Below are 20478 nucleotides of genomic sequence, written 5' to 3' on the forward strand. Positions count from 1 at the left end.
AACCCCAAGCAGAGCTACAGACTGGGAGAGGAATGGTTGGAAGCTGCCAGGCAGAGAAGGACCTGGGAGTGATGGTGGATAGTCGGCTGAATATGAGCCAGCAGTGTGCTCAGGTGGCCAAGAAGGCCAACGGCATCCTGGCTTGTATTAGGAACAGTGTGACCAGCAGGCCTAGGGAGGTGATCGTCCCCCTGTACTCGGCTCTGGTGAGGCCGCACCTCGAGTACTGTGTTCAGTTTTGGGCCCCTCGCTACAAGAAGGACATCGAGGTGCTTGAGCGGGTGCAGAGAAGGGCGACGAAGCTGGTGAGGGGCCTGGAGAACAAGTCCTACGAGGAGCGGCTGAGGGAGCTGGGCTTGTTCAGCCTGGAGAAGAGGAGGCTCAGGGGTGACCTTATCGCTCTTTTTAGGTACCTCAAGGGAGGCTGTAGCGAGGTGGGGGTTGGCCTGTTCTCCACGTGCCTGGTGACAGGACGAGGGGGAATAGGCTTAAGTTGAGCCAGGGGAGTTTTAGGTTAGATGTTAGGAAGAACTTCTTCACTGAAAGGGTTGTGAGGCACTGGAACAGGCTGCCCAGGGAAGTGGTGGAGTCACCATCCCTGGAAGTCTTCAAAAGACGTTTAGATGTAGAGCTTAGTGATATGGTTTAGTGGAGGGCTGTTAGCGTTAGGTTGGAGGTTGGACTCGATGACCTTGAGGTCTCTTCCAACCTAGGAAATTCTGTGATTCTAGTCATTTGTTTCTTACAATGGTACTTCCATGTAAGCAGTGACAGTTGCCACAGACAAGACAACTGATTAAGGCATACACAGAACAACTCTGTAACTATGACTAAGAATGTCTAGGATAAGTTATGAGCAGATAAAATTGAGCAAGCAGGAAACAGAAAAAACGCGTGGAACATCAAGCAGCATCCTGACACCACAGCAGGCTGCTCTGCTCGACCATCAGGAGAAATCCATCACGAGACCCCACCCGCCAGCCAACAACGCGCCGGGGACAACACGCGGGGCTGCTCGGGCACCGCCAGGCTTGGTGCCGGTGGCGGTGGCAGGGGGCGCCTGGACCCGGCGCTCCCCGCTTCAACGGCCCCGTGCCCGCGGGCCGGGCCCCGCGCTGGGGCTGCCGTTAGCGGGCCCCGCCCCGTCAGGGCTGAAGCGCGGCTCCCCTCACCTCCCTCCCCCTCCCCCCCGCCTCACTGCGCAGGCGCCCGAGGGAGGCCCGCGCTTGCGCCCCGCCGCGCGCCGGCCTCATGCGCCTCAGCAGCTCGCCGGCTGGCAGCGGCTCGGCGCGCGCGCACCCCCGCCCGCTCCGCTCTGCGCTCCCCGCCCCGCCACGCGCCCTCCGCGCGCCGCCGCTCCTGCACCTCCTGCACCTCCTGCTGCTGCCGCCGCCGCGAGGGCCGGGCGGGAACAGGTGAGGGGCGGCGGGGTGGGGAGGGGGCGCGCGGCAGGCGCGAGCGGGCGGGACCACGCGGGACCACGCGGGCAGGCGCGGGGGAGGCGGGGGGGTGGGAGACCGGATGGCGGGGGGGGGGTGAGGGGGGGGGGCCGCGCCCGGCGGCGTGAACGGGGATGGGGGGGGGAGCCTGAGGGACAGTGGGGGGGGGGAGCGGGTAACGGGATGGGGGTGACGGGGCCGGGGTGGGGGTGACGGGGCCGGGGGGCTGCAGGCGCTGAGGGCACAAGGCCGGGGTCTCGCAGCGGGGCTGGCGCTGCCTCGCCGGGCACCGCGGCCCCCGCTGAGGCTGTGAGGCGTCGCAGGCCGGCGGGCAGATGAAGTACATCCTGGTGACGGGCGGCGTGATCTCGGGCATCGGCAAGGGGATCATCGCCAGCAGCATCGGCACCATCCTCAAGTCCAGCGGGCTGCACGTCACCTCCATCAAGATCGACCCCTACATCAACATCGACGCGGGCACCTTCTCCCCCTATGAGCATGGTGAGCGGCCCCCGAGCGGCGCCCGGGGCTTCGGGAGGCTCCTGGGGCTGGTACCTGCTGGCAGAGCCCTGCCATGAGGCAGCCTGCAGCAAAGATGTTCTCCTAGTGGCTTTGGGCTCTGGTCTGTTACTGCTGCGAATGAAGCTGGTGGCTGGTAAATGGGTCCAGTTGTCAGTGCGTTAGTCTTCTTCGTTGGACAAGGCTTCTAGTTTTATGAGCTGCTCCTGAATTTGCTGTAGCAACCAAAGAAGGTGTTACCCTGTGTTGAATTCTTTAGCTGTCACATGCAAAATCAGCAAGTTGCTGATGCGGACTGTGTATGCGATGGTGGTGTTTGTGCCTTTCTGTGTCCTGCAGGTGAGGTGTTTGTGCTAGATGACGGAGGGGAGGTGGACCTGGACCTCGGTAACTACGAGCGCTTCCTTGATATCCGACTCACCAAAGACAACAATCTGACTACTGGGAAGATTTACCAGTATGTCATCAACAAGGAGAGGAAGGGAGACTATCTCGGCAAAACTGTCCAAGGTGATGTGAAGCTTTGTTTCTGGTGTTTAGATATATATTCCATATTTCTGTACTGGTGAGATGCTTTTGAATTCCATCTTGATTTGAGGTCTTTTTTTCTGATCTATGCTGTCTTTGTGACTTTTTGATTTGAGAAGGCACGCTGGTGCAAATTTTGGGGTGCGTGCCAAAGTTTACCTGTAACCCCCCCTCGAAACCTTACAGTGCTTGGGAGCATACTGCATGTTGTATGACCTATATCCTGGGCTTGGATCCAACTTTCTAACAGCCAGTCCTAAACATGAACAGACTACAGACCAATATATCTGTGGATTATTTGTTAGCTTATTAAGACTGTTACTGTTGTTGATAACTCATTTAAATAATACTGTTATGTTTTTAGAAGACCCGAAGGATCTTTGAGGATTAGATCATTCTTCTCTTTTTAAGCATCCTCCACAGCTGCTTTGGATAAAGATTTTTATAGCTGGTTTCAAACAGGCTAACTTTCTGCTTAGTACATAGAACAGTATTTACTGGAAGCTTCCATCTTAAAAAGGAACATTGTTTACATATGTTTAAATCGAAGCAGGATTACATTTCCTGCCAAAGCACCTCTCTTGAAAATCACAGCCAAGAATAGCCATTTCAAAAACGCATACTTCTTTAAAGACATGTATCGGTGCTGATGTGATAGGGGAAGCACTGGCTAGTTATTGTCAGTAATTTGGTCTGTAATGTGATAGGTTGTGATTTTAACCCTTTCCATGGTTTCTTCTTCAGTTGTTCCCCATATCACAGATGCTATACAAGAATGGGTAATGAGGCAGGCACGGATTCCTGTAGATGAAGATGGTATTGAACCCCAAGTTTGCGTGATTGAGGTTTGTAGCTCTTAAAACATAGCTTTTTTTCCTGTATGGAATAAACTGAACTATACATATGTTTTGTTTAATAAAACTTTAATTTTCAGTAATATTTGACTTTGCATGTTGAGATGGTTAAAAAATCTCCCTTGTTAGCCTCACTTTAATCTTCTGGTTGCTCTGTGTCTGAATCCATATACAGAAGGCTTAGGTCATGGACAGTTATATTTTTGAAGTCCTTTGCTCTCTAGACTAATCCAAATTAGTTTATGGAATGAATTTTAGCTCTCGTAATTTTATACATCGAAGTTTGAGTTAACTGTGCTGTGCCCTCATCGTACTTGGTGGATAGAGGAAGGGTAGTTAAGTGACCCTCTGGTGACAAGTACTTGTCTCTCCTTAGCAGTAACAGGACCCTTGGAGTGACTACCTCCAGCATAGACCTAGAAAAATGAATTGCACGAGTGATGAACCCTGTTCTGTTGCCTGCACACTGTATGTGTCATCCTGCTGCTAGAGGAGACAGAATAGGGCTAAGCCTCTGAGGTGGTGCCGCTGAGTTGGCTGGCAGGATATGCTGATACAGGAGAGAAAGTGTTTGTCAGAGTGCCCAGGTCGCGGTGACTTAGGACTCTTCCTGCAGCTTGAGTGCCAATTTCTGTCACAGGATTTGCAGCTATGGATCCTGAAGTACCTAGGAAGCACTGTCTGACAGCGCTCAGGAATTTGTTGCTGCTCCAGAGGATGCCTTGTGTTTCTTTATCTGCACGTGTGCAAAAACACTGTATAGTCACTTAAACTAACAGAAATTTTGCTTCTTTGTGCCACCTAATGTTCATAAATGATAATTCAGAAGATCTGTGATAGTAGCCCAACAGCGTTTTAACACTTAAATCTTTTTCCTAAAGAGAGAGTAAAGGCAAAGCTAATGTCCCTGGAGATGTGCTGTCTATGTGAGAAGCTGTTTTTCCTGTGGATTTTTGACTTTGGGGTAAATCACGAAGGTAGAATAATAGTTGGGGTACAGTGGAGACTGAGGAAGTAGTACGTACAACTGGCAAATATTGTTGTTTTTCATGTTGATGTTTTGGTGTTGATGCTCCTTAGGGAATTAGAGGGAGGTGCTGGGGAGGTATTTAGATGTCCTTTATGTGTTGGTACCCTTTAGCATACCTATATAGTAGAGTTTTGATGTTAACTTTAATTCTAAATGTCTTTGTCTTTTTTTAGCTTGGTGGAACAGTAGGTGATATTGAAAGCATGCCTTTCATTGAAGCTTTCCGTCAGTTCCAGTTCAAAGCCAGAAGAGAGAATTTTTGTAACATTCATGTCAGTCTAGTTCCACAGGTAAGGAACTAAAATGCGAGGTGGTCAGCTGCTTCTTTGTATCCAAAACTTGATTTATAAATAGTTGTTTCTGATATGCTGTATCTAAAGACACTGTATTTCTATTTCTGTATATAGAAACTTCTGGAAGAAATGCAGAAAATATAAGGTTACATATTTTTATGAGGTTCACAAAAACAGAACAGAATTTTTTCAAAGTGTGTAAATGTGTAATAAATAGTTGGGAGTTGCAGCAAACTCAGTTGTCATCTTTTAACTGCTGTTTTTCTCTATGGAATCATCTAGCTTTGGCAGATAAATTTGCTGTCTAGTGCTGAAAACTTCCCAATTTTCTTGATTTATGTTGTCTTTCACTTCTGCAAAGCTCTCATAAAATTCAGTGTTAGAGCCAGATCTCATAGCCATTTCATTTTAAAATGATCATATTCCAAGTTATTCCTACACTTTGTTATTTGTTACTGTATGTCTTTTTCCCAATATGTCCAATATCTGTAGTTCATGAAATAAGTTGGGTTACTTTTGTAGTTTGAATACATAATACTGTGATTTGAAATACAATCTATGCGTTTTCATCTTTAACAGCAGCCAGATGTGACAGTTTTTAAATGCTGTATGATAGTCTTAGTGGCAGTTGCCCTTGGTTCAAAAATTCACTGAATAAGGTCTTAAGAAACAGTGCTACTAAAAGAATCAGTTAATTAGAAATCACAAATTAAAACAAAATGTCCTTATATTTCAAGTAGATGCTGCAAACTCCAGTTAATACTAAAAGCAAATGAAGGTACTTTATGCCATGCAACCTGATCTGTATTATCTGCCCTGAATTTGAATGCAATTTACAATTGTTACCACTCAAAAACCTCTATTTCAAGAATCAGTACTTAAAAAATGTCTTCTATGGTAATGGAAGTATGCATAAGTATTTATTGTTTAGGATCTGGATTTGACAGAGTAACTCAGTTGCGTTACAAGGGTGCAGATCAGTCTTCGTTCTCTCTTCTCAATCTTACCTTCCCTTTCTGGCTGGGCTAGGTGATTTAGGGAGAGAAAATCAGAAATTTGAATTGCTAGGTATTTGGAGGGAACAGTGAATAAAAAACCTGAGACTCTGTGCTCTCCTTTTCCACAGTAATATGCATGTCTTCCTACTGTACAGACTTGAACTCTGGTTTCTGCTGGTTGATTTCAGTTTTTGAGATTAAGGTGCTAGTACAAAAAGGTATTTAAAGCTCGTGAATTATCTAAAAACTGTGTCAAAGTTTTATGAGACAAAAAGGGTGGAGAGTCCCCAGTAATGTGAGTAATTTCTACAAATCGTCAGAAATTAATGTAACAAATTCTGTTCTTTGACCAGCCAAGCTCTACAGGAGAGCAGAAGACCAAACCCACCCAAAACAGTGTTCGTGAACTCAGAGGCCTTGGTCTCTCGCCAGACCTGGTAAGGTTTGCTGCATGGCTTTGAATTTGAAAATGCAGTACTGGCACGTTGCAACAGCAACCTAGTCTAAATAAGTTGAGTTCTTACATATTGGTAACTAAGCTGTTTTGTTTTTTTTTTTTCCAAGTCACAGAGACATTGCAGAAAGACTTTTTTTTTTTTTTTTTTGTTAGAGGTTTGTTATGTGAATGTCTGAGTAGTCTGCTGCTTCAGAACCTTAATGGTGCTGTTCTGTTAGATTGTTTGCAGGTGCTCTACTCCATTGGATACCTCAGTAAAAGAAAAGATTTCCATGTTCTGTCATGTTGAACCAGAACAGGTAAAGAAAGGTTGCTGTCTACTTTGTTTATTGCAAGTAGCAATAAATATTGTAGCTGTTTGTCAAATGCTGAGCGAAGTTTTACCTGAGCATAGAGCTGTTGTTCTAGCTCTCTCTGTAATAGCTGCATAATTCATTTGCTTCTTTGTCTTACCTACGTTCCCTTGCATAAGCAACTGTTACAATTGTCCTTTTTGTGTCCGCATCTATTTTTTATAAGGTAAATATGCTTAGGCGTAGACAATTCTGTGGAATCCAAGGTATTTTCTGAATAGCTTTTTTATACCTTGTTTATCCTTCAACATTCCTGCTGTAAATGCAGAAGAATGAGATTTTTATCAGTGTTTAGAAGCAAAAGGGTAGTTGCCCAAAATTGCGTTAAAAGGATAGGTGCATTTTTGTACACTACTTCTGTGATAGTATTCTTCTGCCCGTGGTTGCATATGGAGAAATTACAAAGAAAAGTTTAAATGGTAGTTGAGAGGAGCATTGTTTACTTGAATGTTATGTGGTATGCAAAAATTCCATGTTAGCCTGATTTTTGTTGTGCTGAGCGTAATCTGCATAGCATAGTCTGAGTTCGACTTTAGAAAATAATCAGATAGTCTGGAGGGTGCTTATTAGCACTTTCAGTTCCAGCTAGAGCTTGAAAAAGTGTGTCTTTTTATGAAACAAGGGATATCACTGCACATTTTCAGGCTCTGTCAAGTCTTCTTTTTAAGTTCCTATACAAGATCAAAGGGAGTCTTGAGGTTTCAGGTGTTACATTCAGAATTAGCTGGTGATCAGCAGTATGATACCCACCTCTTGTTTTCTAACCTGCTGTTGGTCAGGAATTTTAAGTAAATTCCCCATGTCAGCCGCTTTCTTGGAAGTTTAATGCAATTTTATGTAGTTGTTTCTCTAACTGCAGTTGCACTTGAATTGAGAAGTAGATGTTACTGCCTACAAAGGAAGAAAATTGCAGTTTAGTTTTGCTGGTGAAGTGTTGAACTTTGCTTTCATGGGAGTTGGGAGAAATGAGGATTTAAAAATAGTTGTCATATTTTTGATCCTTAATAAAGTACAGTCTCCATGATGGTCAGGTGGCCATTGTTTAGAGATGTCTTTCCTTTTCTGCTGAAGCCTTCTTCAGTGAACTTAACTGTTGAAGTCTGTATTCCTCACCAGTCTTAGAATTCTTTGTTCTGTAGCTGTTTAATTCCAAGTCTGATGAAGGACTGAAAATGATTACTTTATTGAGCCCACAGTGTTCCCTGGACTTTAGTCAAACTTGGAGCCCTGGTTAAGAATGACAATGGTGGGCAGATCCAGTCATGCTGGGGGTTGTAGTTCTAGAAATATGAAGTCCTTCCTTCCCCAGAGCTGGAGACCTCTGCTTAGGAGGAGAAACTCACCTCTTGACTTATTTTTTTGAATTCTGTTACACACTTGCATAACTTCCATAGCAGCTGACTGTCATATTGCTGGGTCATCATGCCACAGCCCTTCCTCAGGCTGTAGTGAGTCGCAATACCTGGGAAGTGGTGAAGGATAGCCTTTTTAAGTATAGGGAAACTACTATTAAGCTGTTATGTGGTATGTTATTCAATGCATGTTATTTCTTGCATGTTTAAGTAGTCAAAGGGTTTTTTTCTAGAGATGGAAGTTCTTTCAATAGTCATCTAAAAATAATTTGACAGGCATGCTTAAATCTGTTCTAATGACATTCATATTTTATGAACAGGTTATCTGTGTTCATGATGTCTCTTCTATATACCGGGTTCCTCTGTTGTTAGAGGAGCAGGGAGTTGTTGACTACTTCAGACACAGGCTTGATCTTCCCATTGGGAGACAGCCCAGGAGGATGCTTATGAAGTGGAAGGAAATGGCTGACAGGTGAGCTGCACCGCTGCGTGAAGTGAGACTTAAGAATCTCAATAAGTTTCTCTACTTCATTGTTGGTTGTTAGGTTATGAATGTTACTACATATTCAGCCAGTGTTCTGAAGTGCTCAAGCTTTTTCCTCTTTTTTTTCTTTACTACAAAAGCACATTTTCTTCCTAGATGTTTAACCATTTGGAAAAAAAAATAAATCTTCAGTTAGAGAGTCCTTTAAGATACATTGAGTTCCTTACATTGTGATGTTAGTGTACTGCCTATGTCAGAACCATTTTGAAGTACTTAATGTGAATGGCTCAGACCTCCCCCACAAAAACAGCAGTGTTGTTACATAGCATTGAAATCCTTTTGTAGGCATACACAGGAGTCATCAGGAATGTCAGTTAAAAAAAAAAAAAAAAGTGTGTGCTTTCAAGCGAGTCAAACAGCTGTTTTGTAACTGTTCCATCTGAGACTCCTAGAACACTTTTTTTTTTTTTCGTGTGGGGACTACAGTGCATCTTCTTTTAGAAATAGTGAATTGAGTCTTTTCAGTCAGCATTCAGGCCCTTTCTGAAGCTGTATATATGGCTGTCTTTATAAGAAATTAATTTGCAAGATCTAGATTCTTCTCCTTAAAACACGGGTGACCAATGTAAAGAACGTTTCACTTTGACAGGGAAAGGCCTCAGTAAATGACTTGGTTAAAGGTACTTAATTCTGAAATACACTGTTTAAACAGAATCTCTTAGTTGTAATCAAGAATGCTGTGTAAATCACGTGCTGCCAGAGGCTGGGGACAGAAAGTGTAGGCAGCACAACTCAGGATTCTAGAAGTCATTTCTTTATTTCTGGCTGCTGAAGTGAACTCAGTCAGAAGCAGCGTGGGAAGATGCAGTACAGTATAAACATATGCAGAATTGTGCTTTGATCCTCTCTTCTGATAGTTTACTGCTGACTTCTTGGATATAATAGAACTTCCCGAAAAGACAGTTTGTATCTGTTCAAAATGGCTTTTTACCACAAGGAGAGACAAGTTAATTTATACATAACTTTATGCAAGCTTTTGCTCTCATGTTGGTGTTTTTTCTTCCATTCTTGCTTTGATGTTTTTTAGGTTGTCTTTGTTACGGAAGGTCATCTCTTTCACAGTTGGTTTATCTCTAGTCTGACAGACCCCAAGAGCCTAGCTCTTTAAATTACTTGAAAAGCTGAATAGAATATAAATAATTCTTGCCCCATTTCCTCTTAGTGGTGAAATAACACCAGCGTTTTGATTTTTCTTTAGGTATGACCGTCTCCTTGAAACATGTTCCATTGCACTAGTTGGCAAATACACCAAGTTTTCAGATTCCTACGCATCTGTCATTAAGGCACTGGAACATTCTGCACTGGCTATCAACCATAAACTTGACATCAAGGTGTGTGTGTGCATGCAAGTAAATTTCCCCTTTCATACTTACAGTGTACGCATCTTAGTTGTTAGGCTTAAAGGGAGAGTTGGTCCAGCCAGTGAACTTTAAAACTGTTCTTGGATTATAGCATCTGTTGTCAGGCATAAAACAGCTTTAAAGCAAACCAGCCTTTTATCCTGAGAGTTATGCAAGGCGTCAGTGTTGATGGGAACTCTTGAGTGCTCAGTGTTGCATATTGAACTATGACAGAGCTCTAGATGTATTTAAAGAGGGCAATATTTGCTTTAATTTCTAGCAGTTTTCGAAAGTGATCCTTTTTTAGGGTTGTTGCTGTTAACCTTGTACTGACAGCCTTTATGATGCTTCTCCCTCATTCTTTTATTGAGGTTTTAATGCTGGACTGGCTCCACAGATGCTTCTAATAGTCTTGATCACAGCCAAATGTTCTGAAAAGGTTAAAATGTGTATCTGTTGTCAGAAATTGAACTTATTTAATTAAAGTTTTTTAAAGGTGCAGTGGATTCATGATGCCATTGAGTCATGGAAATAGCTGCTTTTTTTTTTTTTTTTTTTTTTTAACAACAGCACCATTCTACATTTGTCTTACTTTCACCTCCGCTGATTTTTTAGGAGTGGTGAAAGGCAAATACTGTGTGTGTTCATCCATGGGCAGTTCCTAGTAACTGTATTTGTATGGTTCAGAAGGGTAATGGATTCTGTGTGTGTTGTGCATCTAGACCTTATATTAATGAGAACTAGAAGATTTCATGTTTGTATTTTTTTGTGGCAGTACCTCATAATCCTTTTTGGGATTTATTTTCCTCAGTATATTGACTCTGCTGACTTGGAGCCAGCAACCCTCCAGGAAGAACCTGTCCGATACCATGAAGCATGGCAGAAACTATGTGGTGCTCAGTAAGATTCTTGTACTCTGTCCATTTCTTTGGAGCGTGTCTGGTAAACTTGCTACTTCTGACACTTATGGAATGTCTCACCATAGGCCTTTTTCTTAGGCAGTGTACCAGCACACTCTTGAAGCGGCCCCAAAGATCTCTCAAGGAAACTAAGGATAAGATAGAGTAGAATTACTTTGAAAAAAAATAAAAATGAAAAATGAGGGAGTTTGTGAAAGGCAGCATTAGGGAAAATAATTATGGACATAAGGATTTGCACAGACTTAGCAGGGAAACGGGATGAAAGGAAATGAGGGAACGGGATAGATACTGGCAAAGGTTTGGAAAACCAAAGAGAGGAAATACATAAATGTGGTATTCAGTTTTATAAGAAGAAGATAAAGGTACTGTGTTCAGCTCTGGAGCCACCTAGAATGATCATCTTGGTGGCTTCCTCTGGACTCAGAAGGCTGGAGCACCTCTCTTGTGAAGACAGACTGAGGGAGCTGGGGTTGTTCAGCCTGGAGAAGAGAAGGCTCCAGGGAGACCTCACAGTGGCCTGACAGTGCCTAACGGGGGCTGCAGGAAAGCTGAGGAGGAGCTCTTTGTCAGGGAGTGTGGTGATAGGACAAGGGATAATGGGTCTAAACTAAATCAGGAAAGGTTTAGATTAGATATCAGGAAGAAATTCTTTACTATGTGCGTGGTGATGCACTGGAACAGGTTGCTCAGAGAAGCTGTAGATGCCCCATCCCTGGAGGTTTTCAAGGCCAGGTTAGATGGGGCTTTGGGCAACCTGGTCTGGTGGGAGATGACTCTGCCCATGGCAGAGGGGTTGGAATTAGATTATCTTTAAGGTCCCTTCCAAGTCGAACCATTCTGATTCTACGAAAAAGTGTTACAATGCAGAGAAATACCAAGAGTTAGCCAGGAAGCTCTTGTTAGAAAACAAGAACCAGTGGGGCTTGTGAGTCCTGAAGGAAGCACGCTTTGGGTTATACTGATAGAACAAAGAAGCTCCTGCAGAATTGAGTTTCTTTGCACCTGGGGTTAGGACAACGTGACTGCAGCCAGTGGCTTCCTTGGCATGGGCCAGGGTGGATGATGCATTCGCAAATGGGTGTTTGTTGCGGAGTGCGTGAATCATCCAGTGTGAACAACTTGAGTATTGCAACCTGTGTTATATTTGGGATTCCTTGGAAGGTAAAATGTGCATTTATAAAATGTTACCCCCCAAATATTTTATGACACCTCATATGAAGTCAGACAGAAGCTGTGCTGCAGACAGGCTTTGCCACTTAGGGCACTTTAAAGCCCTTTTCAGTAGTGAATTCTTGCAAGATGTATAGGAGAGAGTGGCACGTGGTTGCTGGGAACCATGCTGGTGAGTCACATGTGAAAAGAATCTTCTCACTCTCGTGCAGCGGAGTCCTGGTTCCTGGTGGATTTGGTGTTCGTGGGACAGAAGGCAAAATTCAAGCTATTTCTTGGGCAAGAAAACAGAAAAAACCCTTCTTAGGTGAGAAACATTTTTCATCCATTAGAAGAAATAAGGAAATTGAATAAAAGCTTAACTGGACTGCAGCAAGAACTTTGTGGATTTTCACGAGTGTTCAGAATATACAGTTTTGAAGATAATTGGCTGAAGGAAAGCGGTGGTCTGTGCTCAGGTTAATGGGGTAATAGAATCATCATCTTCAGTTAGCTCTGAAGTAGTCAGAGTTGGTTGGGATGTGATGACAAAATCTCCACGATGAGGGGGGGATGAGTTTCAGAGCATGGCTGTGGTATCTTGGCATCTGGAAACAAAGAAATGTGTGAATGCTTTTAAACTAACTGGGCATAGTGCAAGACTGGAGATGTCATGTGAGCAGTGGATGGGGTGTGAGGTGTGGAGGTAAAATGTGTCAAAACAGTCTGGTACAGGGTGAACAGCCCCTTAAATCCAAATCCCAGTCAGGGGTGTGTCTCTTCCAAGTTTTCCTCAGACTCCGGACTGCTTTGTGAAGGCGTGTGCGCTTTGCCCAGCAAAGCTTTTGCCTCTGTGAATATAGGCTCAGTGGTCCCTTGTCCTGACTTGATCTGTATTCTTTCTTTCCTTCTGCAGGCGTTTGTTTGGGAATGCAGTTAGCAGTCGTGGAGTTTGCACGCAGTGTTCTTGGTTGGCAAGGTAATTGCACAAAGCTTTTCCTGGGCTTTGGATATTTTATTTTCGTTGGTTTGTTGGGTAATACCCGTAACTATATTTTTCATTGGTAGGTAGATTAAAATTTATTTTTTTCTAGACTTATAAAAAAATTCCCCTCCTCCTTTGCTAACTCAAAAAATAAATAATCTCCTTATCTTACTCAAGTAAAGCTCAGTGCTGGAATGCTTTTAACAACAGAAAAATTTCTATTGCTTGGAGTGAGGTTCAGCTCCTGATTAAGACACGTAAGTGGAGTTGTGCTCACGTGTGCTGGACAGCCTAATTCCCATTATAGCCATTCACTGGCAATGAAGACCAGAACACAATTCAGCTGACCAGGCAGTTACACCTACTTCAGTGATTTGAATTGTTTTCTGGGCTCCACTGCTTGAGTGGACTTGGTTCCTGTTTTAAAAGAAGTTTTGACAGGAAGTAGTGTCTCAGACTGATTCTGAATCTTGGTAGTAGTGAAGGGGTGGAGGGGGCAGTCATGGGGATGTGTTCTTCAGAGTACTTCTTCCTTCCCACTCCGTAGCTTTATTTAAAATATTCAGAACTGTTGTATTTTTCCTGAATGACCCTTGCTTTCAGCACCGAGTGCACTAGCATTAGTTGCCCTACCTCTGGGCAGAAATTCATATCTAACATAGCTGACGGAGTACTGTGTTTTTGCTGTCTGGGGCTGAAATGACAGCTCTGTGCAGGGAGAGGGTCTCAGCAAAGCTAAGGCTGCTGCTTGCCAGAAGGGTGGGGATGGGATGCAGTTGTACCTGGGGGAGGTGCATGCCATGGTGAGAGGAACTTTGTGTTTCTAATCAATTAATGTAACATTGCAGATGCTAACTCAACAGAATTTGACCCCAAAACCACTCATCCAGTGGTGAGTATGTAGTGACTTGCTTCTAGTATCCTTACTGTGTTAGACTTGTCTGTACACACCTGTTCATATAGATAAGGACTTGGATTATTATGTCTTATGGCTTTTTTAAGTCTGCTTTTCATCACTTCCTAATCTGAACAACAAATGTTTCCTAGTTAACTGTATGACAGTTGCCACTTTTTAAAATATTATAGTGCTTGTTAATGGTGCAACAGTGGGATATATAAATATGTGTATAATATAATTGTTCTTCTTCGTAAAATGAAATGTTTCTTAAGAGACGAAAGGAAAAAATGCCCTTCTTAAAGGGCAGTTTAAAAGCTCTCTGAAATCAAAGAGTAAGCAGGTCCGGTCGAATTTGGATATCACCAAATTTGATTATGATCTCAGAAATCAGCATAGGCGAAGATAAATTCCTTAGAACATTTGTAGACAGATTTCCGAATGTGTGTTTCTCAGACTGCAGACCACATATGTGTCATCCAGGGTCCCATCATAAAGGCTGGCTTCTGCTATTTTAAAACGCTACTCAGAAGGAAAGGTTTTTCTAAAAACAAGCTTATGGAGTTATATGAAGTATAAGTGATGCTGATTTCAGGTTTTTGTTTCTGTGAAATTGGTTTGCTTAACATATAGTTCAGTAAATAGCACAGTATTATTATCGTGGGATCTGTGTGGGCTTTGACTTGGACCATTTCCTATGCTAGAGCTTCCCAAATATCTCCAAGCCTTCTATATGTTCTCTGTACAGCCTTTACTAGAATAACTGCTAATTAATCAAGTTCTGTGGGTTGATTTAGTTGTTTTCTGTATTGATGTTGATTTCTTTTTTCCTGTTAGTGTTTCAGAGTGTGCCTGGGACTGAGCATCCCTCAGTCTCACTTCCTGCTCTGAATGCTTTTCCCAGGTCATAGACATGCCAGAACATAATCCTGGGCAAATGGGTGGAACTATGAGGCTTGGCAAGAGAAGAACACTCTTCCAAACGAAGAATTCAATCATGAGTAAGGGTTGTTTTATCTTCCAGGTTTGGAAGTGTTTCCTGGGAATAAGATGCCTATATAGTTGGGATATAGTGGGTATAGGGAAGTAAGATCTGGGAATGTTAAAGCATTCCTTGAACGTATTTCCATTAGTGAAATGGAGATCAATCAATTTGGTCCCCTCTAGAAGTGGCTCATGACAGTAAATGCTAATCATGTGAGCCTGTCAAAACTTGGCATCAGGTGAACTGTTTGGCATTTATTTAAGACATTGACTTTTTTTTTTTGGTGTAGGGAAGCTGTATGGGGATCATGATTTCTTGGAAGAGAGACACAGACACAGGTTTGAGGTAAAAATGCTATTGTGGGTGTTGAGCTTTTCTGTATAATCCAGACACAAGAGATCATGGGTTTTCTTGCTTCTGGTCTTCTAGGTCAATCCAGAACTGAAAAACTGTTTTGAAGAGCAGGGTTTGAAATTTGTAGGCCAAGATGAGGAAGGAGAGCGAATGGAAGTGGTTGAGTTGGAAGGTGAGTATTTAAGCAATGAGACTATGAGCCTCAGTATCTCTGAGGGAAACTGAAGGTAATCAAGCAGACCAGTCCAGGCTCCCTCAGAACCATTCTGTGCATAGAATGACATGCTGAGTTACATGAGGAAAAAAAAAAAAAAAAACAACAAAAAAAAACAAACAGTGCCATGGGCCTGTCCATTTAGGAACAATTGACAGAGGTAGAAAGATACTGATCACATTTAAGCCATGGTGTTGGGGAGGAAGTGTTTTCAGTGACAGTTCAGACATAGACTTAGAGACTTCTCATTAATGTTTCCTGTTTCTTTCTTGTAGAGCATCCATTCTTTGTGGGTGTTCAGTATCACCCTGAATTCCTCTCCAGACCAATTAAGCCATCTCCTCCATACTTTGGCCTCCTGTTGGCATCTTCAGGAAGACTCGCACATTATCTGCAAAAGGGCTGCAGGCTCTCACCCAGGTAGGTTAAAGGAAGATTCTCATAAGGAAGATTCTCATGCAGCAGTGCTTCCTCCTACAGGGTAAACTGGAGGCTCTTGTTCACACAGAGTGGGGCTTTGCTGGTCTGTGAGGTGCTGGGGGTGCTTAGAATCGCAGAATAATTTAGGTTGGAAAAGATTTCCAAGATCAAGTCCAACTGTTAACCTAGCACTGCCAAGTCTACCACTAAACCATGTCACTAAGCACTGCATCTACACATCTTTTGAATAACTTCAGGGATAGTTACTCAACTACTTTGCTGGGCAGCCTGTTCCAACCCTTTCATTGAAGAAATTTTTGCTAATATCCAACTGAAACCTTCCCTGGCACAGCTTTAGGCCATTTCCTCTTGTCCTATCCCTTGTTGTTTGGGAAAAGGTGCTTGAAGTACCTCTTCTTCACACTCTTAGTCGAAACCTGTTGTCTTGTATTTTAATATTGACTGTAGTGCCATAGAGCTGCACTTGTCCCACAGTGGGGTCCCATCTTCAGGAAGAGTAATTCTGGAGTGTCCTGTTGGGAATCAGATCTTTCAGGAAACTCAGCTGGGCCTGCTCTTCTAGATGATTGGAGACCTCACAGGGTTTTCTGCATGTTTCTTGTACAAGTCCTAGGTACAGGTTGATCCTTGAGAAACTTGTTTCCATTAATGGTTTAAAGAACGGTCCCAGGTTGTTGTAGCTTTGTGTTTTTTTTCTGCTGCATTAAGCTTTCTTTTAATTAAGCTTTCTTTTAGTTTGCAAAACAACTAATGTTTTGGATAGGTTACAACTGTGCATTTACTTTATTCTGTTGCTTCTGACTGCCCTGCAGTTCTGCTCGGTAGACACGGCAGTAAGCCCACTTTTCAGGTGGGCTTAGGCAGGAGGAGTGGCCCAAAAGAACTGTATGAAACTTAGCAAGGACAAAAGTATCTAGGAAGGATAAACCCCTTGCAATAATGCAGGCTGGGGACTGAGGATCTGGGGAGCAGTTCTGCTTGCATGTTGCTGCAAAGTCTTGGTGAACTGCAAGCTGAACATAAGCCACCAGGGTTCAGTGTGCCCCGGCAGTGTAGAAAACATGAACAGTGTTCTGGGCTGTATAAATAAGAGAGAAAGCCAGTACATGGACAAAAGTGTTTGTCTCTTTACTTAACATTTCTTAGACCATGCCTAGAATGCTTTATAAAGTTTTGGGCCCCCAGTACAAGTAAGATGTTGTTAGACTGGAGGGAGTTCAGTGGAGGGCTACCAAAGAAGATCAGGAGGCTGGAGTGCTTGCTGGTTGAGGAGAAGCTGAGGGAGCTGGGCTTGTTCAGTCTGGAAGAATTATTTTGTTTATGGGGACTTCATGGGGGACCTAATAGGAGCCCACCAGTACCTATGAGAAAGTATTTAAGAAGATAAAAATGGGATTTTTACACAAGTGCATGATGGGAAGATGAGAAACAATTGACGCAAATTGAATCTGTTTTTCACCTTCAGATTGTTCAAGCTTTTGTTCAGGTTGCCCAGTAAGGATTGTGCAGTCTCCACTCTTGGAGAACATCAAAATGTGACTGGATAGATCCTGAGCAATTGTCTCTGGTGTGATAGCTGATCCTGCTGTCTGTCCTGAGAGCCATTCCAGTCTGAATTATTTTGTGATTCTGAAAAAGTTCTTTAATGGATTAGAGACAATCAACTGTTACTGGGAAGATGAACATAATGGATCATGGATGGTTACCCAGTCTTCTCTTGATTGAATTTAATTTAGATTAGCTTGGTCTTAAAATGTTTCTCTCTATAGATAGATGTGGTTTGATTTATTTTTATATATATACATTTATATTATAATATTCTATAATAAGTATATCTGTTATTCTAGGAAATTTTGCATGCTTTGCTTTTTTTCCTAAGCCAACAGTACAAGACCACACTAATTCCTGATGCACATCTAGGTTTATAAAGCACTTTTGCTCTGTAAAATAAAATCTTCCTGTATTCTATAGGGACACTTACAGTGACAGAAGTGGCAGCAGCTCGCCTGACTCAGAGATAACAGAGCTGAAGTTTCCATCGTTTAATCACGACTGATTCCCGGTAACTTTTAATGATATTAACCTCTTCCCTTATGGAAGAAAAAATCGTTGCCCAATCTGTCCTTCTAGTGTTTCACATCAGTTAGTTGAAAACTGGCATGCTGCAAAAAGTGCTGGTGCTTACACGTGTTCTAGCTTTGTGGAGGGATGCATAAGACCTCGTGTCTGTGTAACAGATGTGGGTGTATATTTCCCTGGCAAACTGACAAATAATAAAGTATAAAAATAAATGTGGGAACTTAGGAATGACTTCAAATAAAGAAACAAAGCACAAATACAGCACACCTTGCTGAAAATGGAAGCATGGCCAAACAAGGGGTTACTGGATTTAGAAGGCTTGATATTTTGAGAGCACTATCTCACCTTTGCCCAAAAAACATACTTGAAATATCCATTCTCCCCTACTTCATGAGACAGCAAATTTCTCTGTTAAAATCAGATTTGTATGTGTGTATAAAAATAAAATCTAAGTTTTGGAGGAGGGGCAGTAAACCCTAGCTTTCAAACTTCAGCAGCAAATAAATAAATAAATAAATTAGAACACTTCAAACCTTAATTTCCAATGTTAACTACGGAGTGGAAATGAGGGTTAGCCCATGAAATCTAGCACAGAAGTACTTCCCCCATCCCCAGTCGTGGTACTGGGCCTTTGTAGTACTAAAGTTAGAGTCGCTTGGGCGTTGGGTTGTTCCAGATCTGGTGCCATGGCAAACTACGAGCTGAAGAACCCCTCTCTAAAGTTCAGAAGCTTTGGCTCACTGAGAGTATCAAGCAAGCTCCATGACATGCCTAGTACTGGGTGCAGAACTGATACCTGGTAGCTTGGAGGCCTTCCCCAAAATAAAGTTGTAGGGAAAGTCAAATTGGCCAATGTGATGCATGTCCTGTCCAGCTGACTGACCTGCTGGTTCAAGTCTCAGCTCAACTCTGTTAATAACTGCAACAAAATTAAGGTTTTCCTTTTGGTACAGGCAGTGAGTGGGCAATGCTGCTCATCCAGGGCTGGGAAGGGGGAGAGGTTAATGCTTAGCCTCATAGTGCTCATTCCCAAAGTTTTATTTAAATGCTGACTTCTAGAATAAAGTTCATAGAATGGCTAGAATCATAGAATGGCTCAGGTTGGAAAGGACTTTAAAGATCATTTAGTTCCAGCCCCCCTGCCATGGGCATGGAATAACTCCAAGGTTGCTTTCTTGGAGATATAATCTAGTGGTTTTAAAACTGCCACAATGCCCCTGTGAACTAAAAGATGTCTCTTTTCAGACAAGGAATGTTGTCAGGTTGCAACTGTTACATTTGTTGAAGCAATGCAGTTTTAAGACTCAGATTTCAGTGTGCTATGCAATTTCTGTCTATCAACTGTTACTAATTAATTCTTCTATTTCTTTCTTTCCTTCTCCAGATGTGTCTTCACTGAAGAGAAGAGCCCTCATTAGATTTTTTCCAGGCATTCTTACAGCAATAGCTTGAACACTGTCAGCTTTGGGCTTTCTTAAGTTATATTGGTTTTGTTTTTGTTTTTCATTTTTTTTTTTCAATTCCGTTATGAAATCCTGTCTATTTCCTCAACTTTTCTGTCTTGTTTTTCTGTATATATTCTGATTATTTCTGGAAGAGAGCTCATCACAGCACATGCACCTCTAGGCTTTCTTCAGTTAGCACCATCTTGGAGATAAAAAGCAAATCTGAGTATGAGATTTGATGTATTGGGGAGAATCTAGTTGCATACGTCCTTCCTAATGCATGGTAATGCTGGCATGAGTTTATATCTTGGACACTGGTGGTTGTGTTGCTTTCTCCAGCCTTTCTGCTCCCAAAGCAGTCTTTATTACTTGTGAAATAATGTGTATGATTCTGGATTTGGAGACTTGGTTCTTGTGCTGTGCTGCAGAGGATGGGTCTGTTAAGCTTTATGCAGTCTTTTTCTGGGAGGGAGGCGGGGGGATGCTTTGTTTATTTTTCCAATAGTATTTAAAAATGTTTGGCACTGGTGGTCTTGGTGCATTCATTGCCGGCAATGAACTTTTAACCAGGAAAATCTTCCTGGAATAGAAGAGTTAATCTGGAACATGATCTGCTCTAACTGTGACAAGTCACTCTGCAGGGATGCAATTAACTGGGATCATGTGAAAAAAAGCAAAACTGTCAGGAAAGCCCATCATTGCTTGAAACGAGGCGTAACTGTTGGCCCTTTCTATGCCAGTGTTTACTGGTGCTGCTTCTTGGGCTGGGAAACTTCAACTCCTTGCATCAAGGGGGAGGTACAGAACAGAAAGTGAACTACTTTCAGATGCTGCCTTTAAAAGCTCCCGTTGTCGTTTACCTTGGACTGAACAGTTCATGGTGCTTTTTCTTTGATTTGTAGTGGAGCCTTTCTTTGCCTTTTTTATACGGCGGAGCCACGTGTCCCGCACTCAATGCAATACAGAAGTGCTATTTCCTGAGGGAGGGGTTTAGCAACTTGCCTACAGTGTTACTTGATGTAGTTTGTAGAAGTGTGCTGTCCTATGATGATGAGCTCAGCTTTGCAGTCTTGGGGTGGGAAATGCACTCTTTTTTTTTTTTTTCTTTCTTTTCCTGCCTCTTGCTGCAGTGTAAGCAACACAGTTTTTGGTCTTTGGTAATTTAGAAGAAAGGAAGAAAGTTACTCAGTTGTCTGAAGTGTCATGTATTCAGAAAACTTCAGTTCATTAAAGTTTGGGGAAAGCTGTATGTCTCAAGCCTGGCTGAGTACTAACTCTTGTGTTATCTGGTGCCAAACTTTATT

At 42.7% G+C, this 20478-nt stretch overlaps 1 protein-coding gene across 1 annotated transcript; it reads left to right on the plus strand.

The window, feature by feature from the left end:
- The first annotated feature begins 1367 nt into the window (after positions 1-1367).
- On the plus strand, positions 1368-19570 carry CTPS1 (CTP synthase 1). The gene is made up of 19 exons (XM_032202345.1): positions 1368-1415; positions 1763-1940; positions 2298-2468; positions 3231-3331; positions 4544-4660; positions 6015-6098; positions 6337-6417; positions 8144-8295; positions 9566-9698; positions 10519-10607; positions 12010-12104; positions 12693-12755; positions 13610-13653; positions 14561-14657; positions 14931-14986; positions 15071-15167; positions 15485-15629; positions 17622-17712; positions 19114-19570. The coding sequence occupies exons 2-18, from the start codon at positions 1775-1777 to the stop codon at positions 17704-17706; spliced, it is 1776 nt and encodes a 591-aa protein (XP_032058236.1). The 5' UTR covers positions 1368-1415; positions 1763-1774; the 3' UTR covers positions 17707-17712; positions 19114-19570.
- Positions 19571-20478: the final 908 nt, after the last annotated feature.

Source organism: Aythya fuligula, chromosome 23 (genome assembly GCF_009819795.1).
Source record: "Aythya fuligula isolate bAytFul2 chromosome 23, bAytFul2.pri, whole genome shotgun sequence".
In the NCBI taxonomy this organism is placed as follows: Eukaryota; Metazoa; Chordata; class Aves; order Anseriformes; family Anatidae; genus Aythya; species Aythya fuligula.

What these genes read in the sequence shown, in the direction of transcription:
- CTPS1 (XM_032202345.1), top strand. Translation starts at nt 1,775, where the DNA reads ATGAAGTACATCCTGGTGACGGGCGGCGTGATCTCGGGCATCGGCAAG. An exon ending in ACCATAAACTTGACATCAAG is followed by an intron (nt 9,699 to 10,518) that starts GTGTGTGTGTGC and finishes TATTTTCCTCAG; the next exon opens with TATATTGACTCTGCTGACTT. An exon ending in CCAAAACCACTCATCCAGTG is followed by an intron (nt 13,654 to 14,560) that starts GTGAGTATGTAG and finishes TGCTTTTCCCAG; the next exon opens with GTCATAGACATGCCAGAACA.